The sequence below is a fragment of the Gopherus evgoodei genome, unplaced genomic scaffold (assembly GCF_007399415.2).
Source record: "Gopherus evgoodei ecotype Sinaloan lineage unplaced genomic scaffold, rGopEvg1_v1.p scaffold_32_arrow_ctg1, whole genome shotgun sequence".
Lineage (NCBI taxonomy): Eukaryota > Metazoa > Chordata > Testudines > Testudinidae > Gopherus > Gopherus evgoodei.
This window is the reverse complement of record NW_022059994.1, coordinates 6,726,195-6,743,719: the sequence shown is the minus strand read 5'-3', so window position 1 is coordinate 6,743,719 and position 17,525 is coordinate 6,726,195. Positions and strand designations below refer to the sequence as shown.

The 17,525-nt window shown below is 64.7% G+C and overlaps 2 protein-coding genes across 2 annotated transcripts; one reads left to right on the top strand and one right to left on the bottom strand.

Moving 5' to 3' along the window:
• Positions 1–101: 101 nt before the first annotated feature.
• On the bottom strand, positions 102–7,315 carry LOC115640710 (TNF receptor-associated factor 1-like). The gene is made up of 7 exons (XM_030543585.1): positions 7,079–7,315; positions 5,139–5,350; positions 3,981–4,050; positions 3,237–3,488; positions 2,400–2,577; positions 1,360–1,508; positions 102–1,253 (listed from the first exon to the last, which is right to left on the bottom strand). Exons 1-7 carry the CDS (start codon positions 7,313–7,315, stop codon positions 1,032–1,034), a joined length of 1,320 nt encoding a protein of 439 aa, XP_030399445.1. The 3' UTR covers positions 102–1,031.
• A 2,353-nt stretch (positions 7,316–9,668) lies between these two features.
• Positions 9,669–16,148, top strand: LOC115640959. Its single transcript, XM_030544015.1, has 7 exons — positions 9,669–9,793; positions 10,951–11,274; positions 11,468–11,809; positions 12,505–12,625; positions 13,197–13,243; positions 14,530–14,606; positions 15,720–16,148. The coding sequence occupies exons 1-7, from the start codon at positions 9,721–9,723 to the stop codon at positions 15,834–15,836; spliced, it is 1,101 nt and encodes a 366-aa protein (XP_030399875.1). The 5' UTR covers positions 9,669–9,720; the 3' UTR covers positions 15,837–16,148.
• The last annotated feature ends 1,377 nt before the right edge of the window (positions 16,149–17,525 follow it).

Sequence of the window (17,525 nt, the reverse complement as noted above, 5' to 3'; positions counted from 1 at the left end):
CTTTAAGTTATTTTTAGGGGGGTGCAAAATGCCGATCCCCCCCCCCCAGAGCAGCCGCTGCGATCCATAAATAGATTTAATGTCAACTAAATAAATAAGTTTAATTCAATTACAAATATTTTCCCTCTTAAATATTCCAGTCTGCTTTGGCGTATTGAAAACAAAAACGCCCCATTTCTGGCTATCCTGTTCCCTGTCCCAGCGGGATAATCAGACTCCCGAAAAGCCCAGAGCTGCTTGGCACATTGCTGCTGAGGTCGCGTTCAGTGTGATTTTGTGTAGGGTCTACAAAAATAAGAGCTGGTCAACAAACCCCCCAGGAACGGCTGTGCAGCTGGTCTCTGAGGTGTGGGGGGAACTGCAGGCATTGAAAGCGAGCTCCATACTGTGGGAGGGGGGGCTTTGTGTTTATGGGGCTCTGTGGGGGGGATCTCCCCATAGCTGACCCTCCCTGGGTGAGGGAGACCTTAGGTGGGGGCCACCAGCTGGAGAATCATCCTACATCTCCCTTCACTGTCAGAACAGCTGCCAAGGTGGCTGCCACAACAGCCCCCCGCGGTCAGCCATCTTGGACGACACTTAAGGGTCTCCCTCCACCTTCGTCTCTTCCAAGATGGCTTCCCCGAGGGCTCATCCTCCATTAATCGCAGCCACTGTCTTGGACTAAGCTTTCAAAGGAGCTTAGAACCTATTCATGGGTGGCCATCTTGGAAGAGACTTCAGGGTCATCTTGTCTTGAAAACCTCTTCCATGGTGGTTACCAAGAAGGGTCAACCTCCACTTTTCATGGCCAGCTTCTTAGATGAAGCCATTGGAGGGGAAGCGAAGTCTTGGTGACCATCTGGGGCGAAGGCTTGGCAGGGGAGGGGCGGTGTGGGCAGCCATCTGGGGTGAAGGCTTGGCGGGGGAGAGGCGGTGTGGGCAGCCATCTTGAAAGACGCCAACCCAGGAGTCCAAGCTGTCGGCTATGTCTCTAGGCCCGAGTGAGGCCCAAGCCCCAGTCCCGTGAGCCGCAGGCGATCTGCCCCACCCTAGAGGTTGGTGTCGCCGATCAGGACCTTGAAGGCTAAGGTGTCCTCGTGGATGTAGGTGGCTTCCGGGGCCTGGAGCTGGCACAGCGGGAAGAATTCAGGGACGCCGCTGGCTATGTTACAGTTGCTCACAGGCCGCTGGAAGGAAGAGGAGGCTTCCGACGGTCGGAAAGAGCTCGAGACGTGACGCTCGCCGACTTGATCCAGGAGCGTGAAGGTGACCTGGGGAGCAGATTGAAAGGATTAAAGGTCGTTAGAGGTCTGTGGGGCCAGATGGGAGCCAGCGCCCCCGAGAGGGGAAAGACCCTGTGTCCCATGCCCCTCTCACCTTGTGATGGAAAGGCCATTTGAGCCAGCAATCGTATTCGCCCCTCATCAGCACCAAGAAGAGGGAGATGTGTGTCCCGGCCCCGGTGCCGTCCCCGTTGAGGTAAACCTTGAGGCAGAGTTTGTAGCCGTAGCGGCCGGTGTAAAAGGCTGATGGAGGTAGAGAGAGAGAGATGACTGATATCTGCCTCTCCCACTGACAAACACGTGTTCCTGTGGAACTGCCTGCCCCATGATATTACCACACCAAGCTATTTCACAGGAAACGATTGCGTGGTGGGGGAATTTCTGCTTCCCTCCCCCGTGTTCCACCAAGTGCACTGACCTGGGGACAGTGTTAACCTGTGGGACTCCAGGCCCCATGACGTTGTGGCAAGGGCTATTCCAAGCTGACACACGCATCACAGGAGAGTCATTACTTCCCACCCCTGTTGCCTGGTTGTCTGCTGTAGAGCTAATGACTTTGAATAGTGTTCACCTGTGGAACTCCCTGTCACTAGATTTCACCATGCGCAAAGTGTTCCGGGGGATAATGCCCATTGAGGTGCATTATGTGGGATTTATGCTATACTCTGCCCACTGTTAGCCTCTGGAACCCCCCACAACAGGAAATCACTGTGCTGAGGACATTCCAGTTGTGGGGCTTTGCTGTCTGGTGAGGGGCATTATAGGGTCACAGACCTCAACATGGCCATCTGGTCTTGGTGTTTTGCCTGCAGGACTGTCTGCTATTGGATCTTTATGTATCTAAAATATTCCCAGAAGGCATGTTGCCTCCATGGAGAGCACTGCAGGGGATTTCTGAACATCGTCCGCTGTGTTCCTTGCTGTAGGCTGGTATTAACCTATGGAACTCCCCGCAGCAGGATATCCTCCATGGTGATGCATCCCTGTTGAGTTGCATTATGGGGGATGTGCTACCTCTTGCACTGACCCACACATGGTTTTGGGCTGGGGAACTCTCTGCCACATGCTATTGCTGTAGCCAAGGTTTGGTGCATGCTGGGGGATTTCCTTCTGCTCCCCGGCGATGGCACTCACGGGGAGAGGTGAGGGCTGGTGTCTGTCTGGAAAGGGCTTGCTGCATCTTTCGCCCGATGTCAGGGAGCCTCCAGAGAAATTGCCCGTTGTAGGAGGTCTGCTCCAGGGCCTCGACCCGGGCCCCCAGGTTGCTGATCATCACGTCCTTGAGGGCCAGGAGTGTGTCCTGCTGGGCCACCTGGAAAGAAGGGGATGGAGAAGTTGGCGGGAGTTGAGTTCTGGGGTCAAGTCGGTGGCTGGGATGCTCATGGGTGGGGCGCAATATACCACAAGGGAGGAGACAGGACAATGTGGCTAAGGTCATGGGTCAAATGTCAAACGTGAGGTCATGGGTCAAGGTTCAGGCCTCATGGGCCCACGATGAACCATGGGGGAGCAGGTGCAAGGTGGTAGCCAATAGGGGGCGTTGTAGGGCTACTCTGAAAGGTCTTTGGTCTACTTTTGGACCCTGGATTGAATGGGAGAGGTCAGAGGTCAAAGTTGAGAGCACATGGGCCAACCATGGGTCCAATGCAAGGGGGTCAAAGGTGAGAACTCACAGGTCACCATGAAGTCACAGGTCAACGCTGAAAGCTCTTGGGGCAACCATGGGACCAACCTGAAGGGTCAGAGGTCAAAGTCGAGAGCAGTGGGGTCATAGGTCAACCCTGAAACGGCTAAACCATGGGGGCGGAGGCTGAATCTGAGGGCTCATGACACAAATGTCAAATCCTTGGTCCAAGCTGGGGTCATAGGTCAACCGGGAGCAGGGGCCAAACGGGAGAGGTCAGAGGTCAACGGTGAGCTGGCCAGGGGGGTTCTGACCTCCTTCCCCCTAGTTGTGGGGCGAGCGCTGACCTTCTCCTCCAGGTACAGGATGCGGGCCATGGCTTCCCCCAGGACGTCGGCCGAGCCTCTGGCCCCCTCGCGCCGGCCCATCTCCCGGCTCAGCACCGTCACGATGTTCTGCAAGGTCTTCTGCTGCGCCTCCACCTCGGCCAGCCGCTGGTCCAGCCGCCCCCGGGCCTCCTGCGGCCCCTGCAACAGCTCCACCACGAGGCGCCGGTGGGACTTGCCCTCCTCCACCATCCCAGCCTGCTGATGGTGCACCTGCCAGGAGCGAGTGGAGAGCTGAGCCCACGGGCCCCCCAGTCCTGCCATGGGGCCAGCGCCCCCTGCTGAGCCTCCCGCCCAGCTCCCTGCCCCACAGCGCCCCTGGAAATACTAGTCCCCAGATCTCCATCCGCCTCGTGCTAGGACAGCGCTTTGATGGGGGGACTAGCTTTCGTCTGAGCACTAGCGCCACGTGTCTGTCCGCCTGCCCGCGGACTTACCCGCATGTGGCAGCTCAGCACCGTACGGCCAAGAGACCAGCTCCTCCGGGGACAGGGAGTGTCCGGGGGAGGCCAAGCCCCAGGAGTGGGTTGGGGGGAATGGTTAGGGGGCTCCAAGGCGCCCCATTCCCTGCCTCCCTGAGCCAGCCAATCCCTGCCTTGGGGCCAGGTGGGAGCTGGTGCCCCAGACCCCACCCCTTGAACCAGGCTGGGGAGATGGGGTGTGGCTGGGGTTGAATTTGGAATCATCCCCCCCAGACTGACGTACTCGGTCCAGGTCGTTGAGCAGCTGCTTTCCCTGGTCCTCCAAACACTGAAGACAGGATAGGATCCCGGCCCTGCAAAGCCCAGGAGAGAAAAGGTGTGAGGGTATCAGCACTGCCTGGCATGGGAGAGCACCCCCGGCTGCCCCCCACAGCCCAGCCCCCCTGCTGCCCCCCTGCCCCTTACCCTGCTACCCGTTCCCCACAGCGCAGCCTCCCTGCCCCTTACCCTGCTACCCGCTCCCCACAGCGCAGCCTCCCTGCTGCCCCCCTGCCCCTTACCCTGCTACCCGCTCCCCACAGCGCAGCCTCCCTGCTGCCCCCCTGCCCCTTACCCTGCTACCCGCTCCCCACAGCGCAGCCTCCCTGCTGCCTCCCTGCCCCTTACCCTGCTACCCGCTCCCCACAACCCAGCCCTCCTGCTGCCTCCCTGCCCCTTACCCTGCTACCCGCTCCCCACAGCCCAGCCCCCCTGCTGCCCCCCTGCCCCTTACCCTGCTACCCGCTCCCCACAGCCCAGCCCCCCTGCTGCCCCCCTGCCCCTTACCCTGCTACCCGCTCCCCACAGCCCAGCCCCCCTGCTGCCCCCTGCCCCTTACCCTGCTACCCGCTCCCCACAGCCCAGCCCCCCTGCTGCCCCCCTGCCCCTTACCCTGCTACCCGCTCCCCACAGCCCAGCCCCCCTGCTGCCTCCCTGCCCCTTACCCTGCTACCCGCTCCCCACAGCCCAGCCCCCCTGCTGCCCCCCTGCCCCTTACCCTGCTACCCGCTCCCCACAGCCCAGCCCCCCTGCTGCCCCCCTGCCCCTTACCCTGCTGCCTCCCTGCCCCCTACCCTGCTGCCCGCTCCCCACAGCCCAGCCCCCCTGCTGCCCCCCTGCCCCTTACCCTGCTACCCGCTCCCCACAGCCCAGCCCCCCTGCTGCCCCCCTGCCCCTTACCCTGCTACCCGCTCCCCACAGCCCAGCCCCCCTGCTGCCCCCCTGCCCCTTACCCTGCTACCCACTCCCCACAGCCCAGCATCCCCTGCTGCCCCCCTGCCCCTTACCCTGCTACCCGCTCCCCACATCCCAGCATCCCCTGCTGCCCCCCTGCCCCTTACCCTGCTGCCCGCTCCCCACAGCCCAGCCCCCCTGCTGCCCCCCAGCAGCCCGGCGCCCCCACCTGCTCGAGTCTCGCTCGCACTCTTTGCAGACGCGGTGCCCGCAGCCCCTCCTGTGCCCCTGCTCCGCCAGCTGCTCGCACCAACCGCACCGGGATCCCCCCAGGGACCCCTCCGGCTCCCCCTGCTGGGTGGGGCTGGGAGCCGAGCGCAGCTGGGCGCTGCCCCAGGGGCTGAAGATTATTGAGCTCATCTCGGTGGGGGGAGGGGATGCCTGCGGGGAGAAAGAGCCAGACAGGAAAGGGTTAAAAGGTGTTGATTGGCTGAGAGCTGGAACGCCCTCCCTCCCATGCTCAGAGCTGATTGGCTGAGAGGCAGTGATCTATTCCATGCCGAGCTCTGATTGGCTGTGAGTGGGTCTGTCCCATTCCCTGAGTCTGATTGGCCAGGGGGCAGTGGTCTATCCCACTCCCGGAGCTGACTGGCTAGGAGCGGTGGTACTTCCCATTCCCCAGGCTCTGATTGGCTCAGAGACAATGACGTCTAACATTTAACTCTGTTCCTCTGCTGATTGGCTGAAAACCAGGGTCTAGACCCGCCTCCGCGTTCTGATTGGCTGAGAGACCAGAAACTTTTCCTGTCCATTCATTCAATCCCGGGTGCACGAGGCCCGAGTACCGCTGGGGAATCCCCCCGGGGGCCGCGGACGTTCCCGGAGAGACCCGCGGGGATCCCCCGCCGGGGCCTTCCCATTGGGGGCGCCCCCCCAGCCATGCCCCCACCCTCCCCCAGCCAGCCCCACAGATCCCCCCTCCCCACCCCACCTGCTAGCCTCAGACCCCCCCCATCCGCCCCCTCGGCCCCACAGATCCCCCCTCCCCGCCCTATCCGCCCTCCCCCACAGATCCCCCCTCCGCACTATCCACCCCACCTGTCCCCCTCTCCCCCCTGCCAGCCCCAGACCCTCCCATCCCCCCCTCCCCACCATCCCCCCCCCTTTCTTCCCCCCCTGCCAGGCCCAGACCCCCCCGGCCCCACAGGTCTCCTCACCCTCCCGCCCCACAGAGCCCCCATCCGTCCCCCTCCCTCCAGCCAGCCCCAGACTCCCCCCATCCGACCCCCCCGACCCCACAGATACCCCTCCCCACCATCCGTCCCCCTCTCGCCCCTGCCAGCCCTACAGATCCCCCCTCCCCACCTGTCCCCCTCTCCCCCTGCCAGCCCCAGACCCTCCCATCCGCCCGCTCGACCCCACAGATCCCCCCTCCCCACCATCCACCCCATCCGTCCCCTCTCCCCCCTGCCAGCCCCAGAACTCCCCGGCCCCACAGGTCTCCTCACCCTCTCGCCCCACAGATCCCCCATCCGTCCCCCTCCCTCTAGCCAGCCCCAGACCCCGCCATCCGCCCCTCCCGGCCCCACAGATCCCCCTCCCCACCATCCACCCCACCCGTCCCCCCGGCCCCACAGATCCCCCCCTCCCCACCATCCACCCCATCCGTCCCCCTCTCCCCCGTGCCAGCCCTACAGATCCCCTCTCTCCACCCCACCCGTCCCCCCGGCCCCACAGATCCCCCCCTCCCCACCATCCACCCCATCCGTCCCCCTCTCCCCCCTGCCAGCCCTACAGATCCCCTCTCTCCACCCCACCCGTCCCCCCGGCCCCACAGATCCCCCCCTCCCCACCATCCACCCCATCCGTCCCCCTCTCCCCCGTGCCAGCCCTACAGATCCCCTCTCTCCACCCCACCCGTCCCCCCGGCCCCACAGATCCCCCCCTCCCCACCATCCACCCCATCTGTCCCCCTCTCTCCCCCCCTGCCAGCCCTGAACCCCCCGGCCCCACAGGTCTCCCCACAGACCCCCCATCCTTCCCCCCTCCCTCCAGCCAGACCCACAGACCCCCCCATCCTCACCATCCCGCCCACAGACCCCCCCCATCCGTCCCCCTCCCCCCAGCCAGCCCCACAGACACCCTCCGGCCAGCCCCGTCTCCGCTCACCTTCTGCCCATCCAGCCCCTCAGGTTCCGGCCCGGCCCCAGGGTCGCTCACCGCCCGATCCAGCCCGTCCGTGTGTCTGGGGCCCCGGCCGCGTCCGTCTGGCTGAGCCCCGCGCCGGCCCAGGGACCCCCCCCCCCGCCGCGAGCGCCGCCCCCAGTGACGTACCGGCCGCGCTCGGAAATTTCCTACCCCCCCGCAGGGAATTCCAGTGACGTCACCAGGAGCCCCCAGGGACATGCACCCCCCGCCAGCCGGGAAAAGGCGCCCTCGGGTGTGTGTGTAACTGTGTGTGTGTGGGTGTCCCCCTGCCAGTTCCGTGTGTGTGTGTGTGTCCCTGCCGGGCCTGTGTGTGTGTGTGTGTGTGTCCCCCTGCCAGCTCCGTGTGTGTGTGTGTGTGTATGTGTGTGTGTCTGTGTCCCTGCCGGGCCTGTATGTGTGTGTGTGTGTGTGTCCGTCCCTGCTGGCTCCATGTGTGTGTGTGTGTCCCTGCCAGGCCTGTGTGTGTGTGTGTGTGTGTGTGTGTCCCTGCTGGGCCTCTGTGTGTGTGTGTCCCTGCCAGCTCCGTGTGTATGTGTGTCCCTGCTGGGCCTGTGTGTGTGTGTGTGTGTGTCCCTGCCGGGCCTCTGTGCGTGTGTGTCCCTGCCGTGTGTGTTCTGTGTTTGTCCCTGCTAGGCGTGTGTGTGTGTGTGTGTGTGTGTACGTACCTGCCGGCTCCATGTGTGAGTCTGTCTGTCCCTCCCTGGTCTGTGTGTATGTGTGTGTGTGAGTCAGGGCCGGGGCACTTCCATTGAGGCGACCTAGGTGGTCTCCGGCGCCAGGATTCGGGAGGGCGGCAGGCGGCTCCGGTGGGCTCCCGCAGGTGTCCCTGTGGCCTGTCCGCTGGTCCCGCGGCCCCGGTGCAGCATCCACAGGGACGCCTGGGGCAGGTCCACCGGAGCCGCGGGACCGGCGAGCCGGCCCTGCGCCTAGGGCGCCAAACCCCTGGCGCTGCTCCTGCTGAGACTGTCCCTGCTGGCGCTGGGTTTGGGGGGAACCAGGGCGCAGTCTCCAGCCTGTCGGACTTCAGCCCCCACCCCAGCGTCTGCCTGAACCAGAACCGGCCAGAGCAAAGACGTGGGGCGGGGGGAACGCACCTAGACCCCCCCCCCCAGGGTGGCCGGTGGAGTCTCCTCCACTAGCGCCGGGTTGGAGAGCAGAGAACCGCACTGAACTGTGGGGCCGGGAGAGCCGGGACCCACGGCTACCCGGGACTCTCAACAGCCCCAGCTCTGCCCGCGCCCGGCTCGGCGGGGATCCGCCCGGTTCTAGCGATGGATCCGTGACTGAACTCGAACTGCTGCGGCTGGGGGGCGGCAGGGTGAGCTCCCTGGTAAACCCCCCAGAGCCAAGCGCCAGCAGCTCCTGCTGCCCGGCCTGAGGAAAACCCCGGAGCCACCAGCGCACCCACAACCCAACCCAGCGTTCGCCCTCCAGCCCGAGTCAGGGCTCTGCCGCCGGGAGCCAAACTCTGCGTCTGGTTCCCTGGGACTCCCTCATCGTCGGGCTGGGGGCTCTGCCTGGCTCCTGCCATCAGCTGCCAGCCTCACCTGGGACCCCCGACCAGTTCTAGCCCCGTGGAGTGGGCGAGACCCCCCCCCACTCTGTTTTCTTCTCTACCTCAGGTATTAACAGTGTCACTGCGCTGCTGGTTTAGGCTCCGTGTGTGGTTAGCACTGTTATTCAATAAATCACTTCTATGGTTAAGCTGCCTGTGGCTCTCTCTCTGTCTCCTACTCTTTTGTGTCTTTAGCTTCCCTTTTCACTCTGCAGCAGCGCTCCTCTTACCTGAGCTACAAAAATCCTGGGGGGTTTGCTCAGCCACTGGGTTCCTGCCCATACAGGTGGGAGGTGAGAGTGGGGACAGGGAGGTGCTGAACCCGGGACATACGAGAGGGGCAGCCTGGAAGTGCTGACTGACCTGGTGTGTGTGTGTGTGTGTGTGTGTGTGTGTGTGTGTGTGTGTGTGTGTGTGTGTCCCTGCCGTCTCTCTCTCTCTGTATGTGTGTTTGGGGAGGGTGGATGGTTAATTCCTCACAAGCAGCCCCGCAATGGCTGGTCTGTGGGGCTGTGGCCCCCTGGCACTTAACTGATCAGTGTGGGACCGGGGTAGACAGACAGCCCAGCCCCTAGCGCCGCCCTGGGGCCATGGGGAGCCCTGACTGCCCGGGGACAGCGCCCCCTGCTGCCCCCCCTCGCTCCCTGCAGCCCAGCCCCTAGCGCCGCCCTGGGGCCATGGGGAGCCCTGACTGCCCGGGGACAGCGCCCCCTGCTGCCCCCACCCCCTGCAGCCCAGCCCCTAGCGCTGCCCTGGGGCCATGGGGAGCCCTGACTGCCCGGGCAGACCCCCTGCTGCCCCCACCCCCTGCAGCCCAGCCCCTAGCGCCGCCCTGGGGCAATGGGGAGCCCTGACTGCGCGGGCAGACTCCCTGCTGCCCCCACCCCCTGCTGCCCTCCCCGAGTGCCAGAGCGGAAGGGTTACAGCTGCCCGAGCTCTGTGGGTTTCCTGATTTCTTCACAACCTCCTTCCTCTTCCCCTCAGCGCCTGGGAGCAAGGCCCCTCCCCAGAGACAGATGCCCCAGATCACTCCCCCCCCAGCTCCACCATGCGCCCCCAGCTCCGGCCCCTGGCCCTGGCCCTCGCCCTCCTGGCAGCGGTGCCCCCGAGGGCTCAGGCAGGTAAGGAGCCAACCCGGCTGTGGGCCTGTCCTCTCTCCCCAAGTGGGGTGGGGCCAGGCCTGGGCTTGGCCGGGGCCTGCAGCGAATGGGGCGGGAGGCTCTGGGCTTGTCCCAGGGCAGAGGGGTCCCTGTATAAACCGCTGCCCCACCCCAGAGGTGGCTGCATCTCCGCCCCGGGGGAGGGGTCCCTGTATAACCAGCCACCTCACCCCAAAGGTGGCTGCATCTCTACACGGGGGAGGTTTCTCTGGATCCCCAGACTTGCCAGTGGTTCTTCCCAGACACCAGTGGCCGGCTGGCCACCTCCCCGGCCGTGCCTGGCTTGCAGAGGGGCTGGGGGGGAGCAGAGCGGCTGCCCATGACCCACCGGGCATAACATGTCTCGGAGAGGCTGAACCGGGACGCGCTCACACCGGAGCGCGAAGCGGGGCCCAGACACCGGCAGGGCCGCGCTGCAGCGGAAGCCAGGGGCTGCATTTGCCGGGGGCTGGGGCGTCCACACTGGTTTGTAACCCCCAGCCGGGTTCCGGTGTCTCCGTGATGTCTGGCCGCCCGTGCCCCACACACCCTGGCCACCCTCGCGGGAGGTGGGGGCAGGGCAGGGAAAGGTGACTGGCGCCCCCCGCCATCACGAGCCCAGCCGGGCAGCCTCCACACTGCAACGCAACGGGCCCCGGATCCTGGCTTGACTCCGGCTCGGCCCCTCCGTCCCCAGGACACTGGTGTCGCGTGATGCGGGTGCAGCCGGCCCCTTGGCGGCACGGCCGGGCCCTGGCATGAGGCAGCCCGAGCGACGGGAGCCGGCTGCTGGGGGCCGTGTGCCGTGGTGCCCGCGGGTGGCTTGTCCTGCCAGCAGCCTGGCGCGCCCCTCAGGGCCGGCTGCAGGGCCGCAGCCGGGAGCTGTTAGCGGCCTCGCCCGGCCCCAGTGGATAAATCCTGCCAGGGCGAGGGGCTGAGGGCCGGGGGCTTTGGCCAGGGGTTACTGGTACCGAACGGCGACCCTTGTGCTCGTTAGCAAGGAGGGGCTCTTAGCGTCACAGGGGGATCCCTGTATACGGGCCCCACCCCAGAGGTGGCTGCAGCTCAGTGCCAGGCAAGGGGTCCCCGTCTCTCCAGGGCTCCATCAGGCAGGACCCATCCGGCTCTGGTGTTCACAGGCTCAGAGGTGACGGCAGAAGCCGGCTCGACTGTGAATCTCTCCTGCAACCTGACGGGGCCGAGCCTGAGCTGGCGGTGGGTCCCGCGGTACCCGCGCTGCGCTGGTGTCAGCAGTGGGATACAGACAATTTACACAGCGACGGCGACTGGGGCACACGACACCCCGGAGGGGAGATTTCAGGAGCGGCTGCATCCCCCAATGGGTCAGGGCACCCGACTCTTCCTCCTCAAACTCCAAACCCTCCACATGAATGACTCGGGGGCCTTCATCTGTGCCAGCCCCAGCCAGGCCGCCCTGCCGATCTCCGTGACCGTCATGCCAGGTAACAGCACTGCCGGGGGCCGGGAGCCAGGACGCCTGGGTTCTCTCCCTGGCTCTGGGAGGGGGAGGGAGGGGTTAAGGATTTTGATGGGAGGGGGCTATAGCCTGGGGCAGGGGTGGGGAGGGGCGTGACACGCCGCCAGCAGAGGGTGGGTTTCTAACTGAATCCATCACTTTCGGCTCTGCCCCCACAGGCTGCCCGGCCGGGTTGGCCATTGCCGCGGCCCCCCAGGAGCCGGTCGTGGAGGGAGCGTCTGTGTCCCTCTCCTGTACCCCGTGTGGGGCGCAGGGACCCACCTCGTCCCCAGCAGTGGGCGCCACGTGGCTGCTCAATGGAAAGCCGCCACCAGACTCCTCAGCCCTTCGGATCCTGAGGTCCAACACGCTGACGATAAAGGGTTTCTCCAGCCGGTTCGAGGGTCTGTGGAGCTGCCACCTGCCTGGGGATCCCTCCCGGTCTGGGGGCTACTGCCTGGAGCGCGACCTGGGGGCGCACAGGACCCAGGAGAGCCCCTCACCCGGCCCCAATAGTCCAGGTGTGTGGGTCTCCCCAGGCCCTGCGCCCCCCTCACGTCTCCGCCCGATTCCAGCTCAGCTGGGGGTGCAGGCGACCGCCCAGAGGGGCAGAAATTAAAAGCTCCAGCCCTGGGCGAAGCCGTTCCCCATGGCTGTTCCCTAGCTCCCACCCAGAGGTGGCTGCACCTCAGCACTGGGCGAGGGATCCCTGTGTAACCAGCCTCCGTGGCCCACTCCAGCCTAGGCACCAACTCCGTGGGTGCTCCAGAGCTGGAGCACCCACAGGGAAAAATTAGTGGGTGCTCCACACCCACCTGCAGCCAAGCTCCCCCCTCCTCACCTCCTTCTCCCCACCCCCAGCGCGCCGCGCCCCCCTCCTCCCCCTCCCTCTGCGCTTCCTGCCGCTAACAGCTGTTTGGCAGCAATTAAGGACTTTCCCTGCTCGGGAGGAAGCGAAGAGACGGGGCAGGGCGGGGACTTGGGGGGAGGGGGTGGAATGGGGCTGGGGTGACGGTGGGGCAGGAGCAGGGCCATGGGCGGAGGGGGCTGTCGAGCTCCCACCAGGAACTGGAGACGTTGGTGCCGAAGCACCCCAGAGGTGCCGCATCTGAGCTCCAGGTGAGGGGGTCCCTGTGTAACCAGCCCCGCGTCCCGCCCCAGAGGTGGCCGCATCTCAGCGCCGGGTGAGTGATCGCAGCCCCCATTCTTTCCCCAGGCCCCAGGCCCACTCCGCTCCTGCCTCTGGTTGGGGGCTGCGTGGGGGCCGCTCTGGGCCTGGTCCTCGTGGGCGCCGTCGCTGTTATTTGCCGTAGGAGGCGCCGGGCCAGGGATGCCAGGTACGATGGGGGGCGGTGCGGTGCTGGGGGCTGTACGATCCTGGGGGGCAGGGGAGGTAGGTGGAATTAGTCCATGGGGGGGGGTGATGGACTGGGGCACCAATAGGGGGAGATTCCATGCGGGGGGCAGGATGGGGAGGGAGTCGGGGAGATCCCATGGGGGGTAATGGGGCTACAGGGAGAAATATTTCTATAGGGGACAGGGGGTGATTGGGGAATGAAGGGTGGGGTGTCCTATAGGGGCCGGTAGATACAGGACAGCCTAGTCTATAGGGGAGGGGCCCAGGATGGGAGCTATAGAGTATGCTGTTCTATAGGGACTGGGAGAGGCAGACACAGAGCTCCGTACCCTGGGTGGGTATAGACCCTATAGGGGTGCTGGGGAAGGAATAGCAGGAGAATTCGTCTATAGGGGCCTGAAATGTGTCCGAGGCAGTGGGGCAGCCTGGGGGGCCGTAGGGCAGGGGATTCTCTAGGGGGCGAGGCCACTGGCCGCTATAGGGGGTTATTCCATAGGGGCCGGGCCTGGCCCAGGCGTTTCCCTGCCTCTAACTGTGTCCGTCCCTCCCAGCGTGACCCCCATGGTGACGGAAATGGACAGAAAATCGGAGCAGGCAGGTGAGCCCGGGGGCGGGGAATGGGGCAGGGACCTGTCCTCTCTAGGGAGCGCTGCTCCCCGGGGGATGCCCGGGACCTGCTCCCCACGGAGCTGGGCAGGATCTGGGGGACCCTCCTCGCTCGGAGCGACTGTCCCCAGCTTCCACCTCCCTGGGGCTGACCCCGGAGCATCCAGCCTCCCCCACCCCACCCGGGGTGGGGCCCTGGGGGGGCCAGGGCCGAGCTGGGCTGTTCTTGCTGGGGGGTGTGAGTGCTGAGTGGGGGGGTTGGCCTGGGAGGAGGGGCTGCATTGGGGGAGGGGAGACTGGCTGGGGGGAGAGTCACTGAGCAGGTAACGGGAGACCCCAGGACGGGGTTAGGGGCCAGGTGACCCCTCTGCCCGAGAAGCTGAACAAAGGCTGGGGAAGGAGACGCTGGGGGAGAGAGGGTTGTCAGGAGGTGGCTGGTGTCATGGAGGGAAGCCCAGAGGGGGCTCTGATCCCCCAATGGGGCTGGGGTTCCCCTGGGACCCCAAGATCGACCTAATTGGGGAGGATCCTGTTGTCTGTGCCTGCAAGACCTGTCTTGGACTGTGTTCCTGGCGTCTAAATAAACCTGCTGCTTTTCCTGGCTGGCTGAGAGTCCTGGGGAATGCAGGAATGGGGGGTGCAGGGCCCGGACTCCCCCACACTCCGTGACAGGGCCCTGCCCCCCAACTCCGCAGCCCCACGTGACTCAGGCAGCTGGGGGGACAGCAGGTTTCCCAGTCGGCAGGATCAGGGCGCAGGGCAGAGCCTGTTAGCACAGAAATCAGGGACTTTCAGCCAAGTCCATCTTGGGGAGTCCTGGGCCAGACGCCATGGACTCCCCCCTCCAGCCCCCCCCACGCAGACCCCCAGCTTCCAGCCACCCCACCTCCGACACCCCCCTTTGCCCCTCTTACTCCTCTCGCTTCCTGGGCCAAAGGTGTCACCGGTTCGCCCCCCTGTCCTGGGTCCCAAGTCACACAGGTGCAAACAGCCTCTCCTGCCCCAGGGCCCCAGCCAAACTCACACCCCCAAGTCCCACCCCCAAAGTATCGGTGCAGCACACAGGGAAACTGAGGCACACAGTGTTACGCTAGGACAGGAAGATTCACATGCAACATAACGTGAATAACCCCCCCTTTGTCACACTCCCACCCGGCCCCAGGGCAGGGACTGGGGCAGGGGCCTGTCCCCTCTAGGGGGTGTCGGCTCCCATCCAGGGCGGTTGGGTGGCCCAAACCCTGACCTCCGTCACCTTTCGCTGTCTCTCCCCATTCCCAGCGGAGCAGCCCGGCCCCACAGCGCCTGGCGGAGCCGAGCAGAAGCCGCCGTCCTCCGCCCCCCACCCCGATGGCGAGGTGACTCCCCCAGCAGTCAGGGCGGGGGACTAGGAAGGGGGCTCTGGGCTCAGGGGAGCAGGCTGGGGCCCTGGCAGGGGGCGGGGGCTGAACAGGGAGTGCTGGGCAGCAGGCAGTGGGGTGCGATCTTGGCAGGGGCCTGCAGGGGGCGCTGGGCTGGGGGAGCGTGTGGGGCTCAGCAGGGGGGTGCTGGGTGGGGGCAGCAGGGGAAGCGGGGTGAGGGCTCGGCAGGGGGCGGGGGCTGAACAGGGGGTGCTGGACGGGGGGAGTGGGGGGTCTCAGCAGGGGGCACTGGGCTGGGGGAGCGAGGTGGGGACTTGATCAGGGCTGGGAGGGGGGCTGACGAGGGGGCGCTGGGCAGGGGGCGGGAGAATGGGGGGAGCGGAGTGGGGGCTCGGTCAGGGCTGGGAGGGGGGCTGACGAGGGGGCGCTGGGCAGGGGGCAGCAGGGGGCGGGAGAAGGGGGAGCGGAGTGGGGGCTCAGCAGAGGGGCAGCAGGGGGCGGGGGAATGGGGGGAGCGGAGTGGGGGCTCAGCAGAGGGGCGGCAGGGGGCGGGGGAATGGGGGGAGCGGAGTGGGGGCTCAGCAGAGGGGCAGCAGGGGGCGGGGGAATGGGGGGAGCAGAGTGGGGCTCAGCAGAGGGGCAGCAGGCAGCAGGGGGTGGGGGAATGGGGGGAGCAGAGTGGGGGCTCGGTCAGGGCTGGGAGGGGGGCTGACCAGGGGGCGCTGGGCAGGGGGCAGCAGGGGGCGGGAGAAGGGGGAGCGGAGTGGGGGCTGAGCAGAGGGGCAGCAGGGGGCGGGGGAATGGGGGGAGCGGAGTGGGGGCTCAGCAGAGGGGCGGCAGGGGGCGGGGGAATGGGGGGAGCGGAGTGGGGGCTCAGCAGAGGGGCAGCAGGGGGCGGGGAATGGGGGGAGCAGAGTGGGGCTCAGCAGGGGCCGGGGGGGGGCAAGGCTGAGCAGGGGTCTCTCCCCTGGCAGTCAGGGCTGGCTCCGATGCGACCCCAGCGGGCACTGTGCTGCAGGCGCTCACTGGGGGGGTGCTCTGCCATCAGCTCGCCCCCCGGGGCCGTAACGCCCCCCCTAACGCCCGCTCTGTCCTGCCTGGTCTCCGCAGGGCCCCGAGGGGATCTCGTACAGCACCCTGCACTTCCAGGGGCCCTGTGAGGCAGGGGCCAGGACGGAAACTGGCCCGGCCACCATCTACTCTGAAGTGGCCCCTGGCCACGGCTGACGCGGCTGGCGAGCGTGGGCACTTCTGGGGCACAGCCAGGCCCCAGCTCGGGTAAAGACACCCCCTTCCCTGGAGACTCCCAGCCCCATGCGATTAGGGTGGGGAGGAGACTAGGTTGACAATATTGTAGGTCCTACATTATGTATTGTAAATAAGTCCAAGAGGGGCACGGCCCCTATGAAGTTTTCTGAGGTTTCAATTGGCAAAAGACAGGAGCAGGGGCCCTCGCTCTGTTCCTGCCCCCTGAGACTCATGTCATAGGTCCTACATTATGTATCATAAACAGTGCAAGGTTAAATAAAGTGAGTGTTAGCAACAAATGACATTTTCTATGGTTTGGAACAACAGGAGTGGGGAGGGACGGCATGTGCCGAGGAAACTGGTGCTGATGGGAATCGGTCATGATCCACAAACAAATGGTAGGTCCTACATTATGTATTGTAAACAAATCAAAGCATAAACAAAATGTGCATGAGTTCTCAATAACTTTACCCTCCTTTCTCCAAAGAGAAACCAGTCCCCCCTCCATTACAGTCCACTGAGAACAATATTGTAGGTCCTACACGAACTATTGTAAACAAGATAAACCATAAACAAACAGGATCTATTTTTTGCTGGTTCAAACGGTGGAATACCCTGGGAGATGAGTGGGGATCCTGGTCATGGCAATCAGTACCCCCCACCTTCCTGACTGCTGAGAATAATATTGTAGGTCCTACCCTGTGCATTGTACAGAAACCCAAGTGTAAACACAACCGGTACTAGCCCCACAGGACATTTTCTGCTTCTCCAAGTGGCAGTAGCTGAGGGCTCTTACATTATGATGCCCTGAATACAAGATTGTAGTTCCTACATTTTGTATTGTAAACAAAGCAAAGCATCAACAAAAGGGGTTATTTTTGATCGATTGCATCCTCAAAGAGCAGAATGGGGGTGGGGCGGGGGTTGGGTCCAGTGGGGGCAAGGTCCGTGGGAACCGGTCCCTCTCTCATCCTGTCTCCTGGGAAAAATAGGGTAGGTCCTACCTTATGTATCACAAGCAAACCAACTGTAAACAACAGAGGTAGGTCGTGCAAAGCACTTTAAGGCGTCTCCAAAGGGGAGGGATTCCCTCAGATCCTGCCCAGGCAGAACCTTGTTATAGGGCCTACATTATGTTTGTAAACAAGCCAAGCTGTACACAAAGTGGGTGTGGGTTGCGCATACAACGTTCACCTTCCCCAGGCAACAGCAGGGGGCAAGGCCCTTCCCAGCGGGGACCCTAACCGTGGGAACTGGCCATTCTGTACTCCTGCCGGGGGGAATAATAATGTAGGTCCTACATTATGTGTAGTAAATACGTGGTCGGTGAACAGACCGGATGGGGGCCCAGAGGGGAGCGTCCGGCGTCTCAGGTGAGTGGAAGGGGATGGGGGTCAGGGCAGTGTGGACGCAGCACCTGGGGAGCGGAGGCCTCAGTCCCGCTGGGGCCTGAAAGACAAGAAAAGAGGGAGACAGACGGCGTGTGAGGCACACGGCAGAGAAACGATGGGGCAAGGGGGTGCTGGGTTGCAGGGGGTGGGGCGGGGGCAGCAGGGGGCACTGTGAGCAGGGGGGCAGCAGGGGGAGCTGTGCCTGGACACTCAGAGCTCCCCATTGCCCCAGGGAGCAGGGCAGGGGCGCCCCACAGGGGGCGCTGGGCTGCAGGGG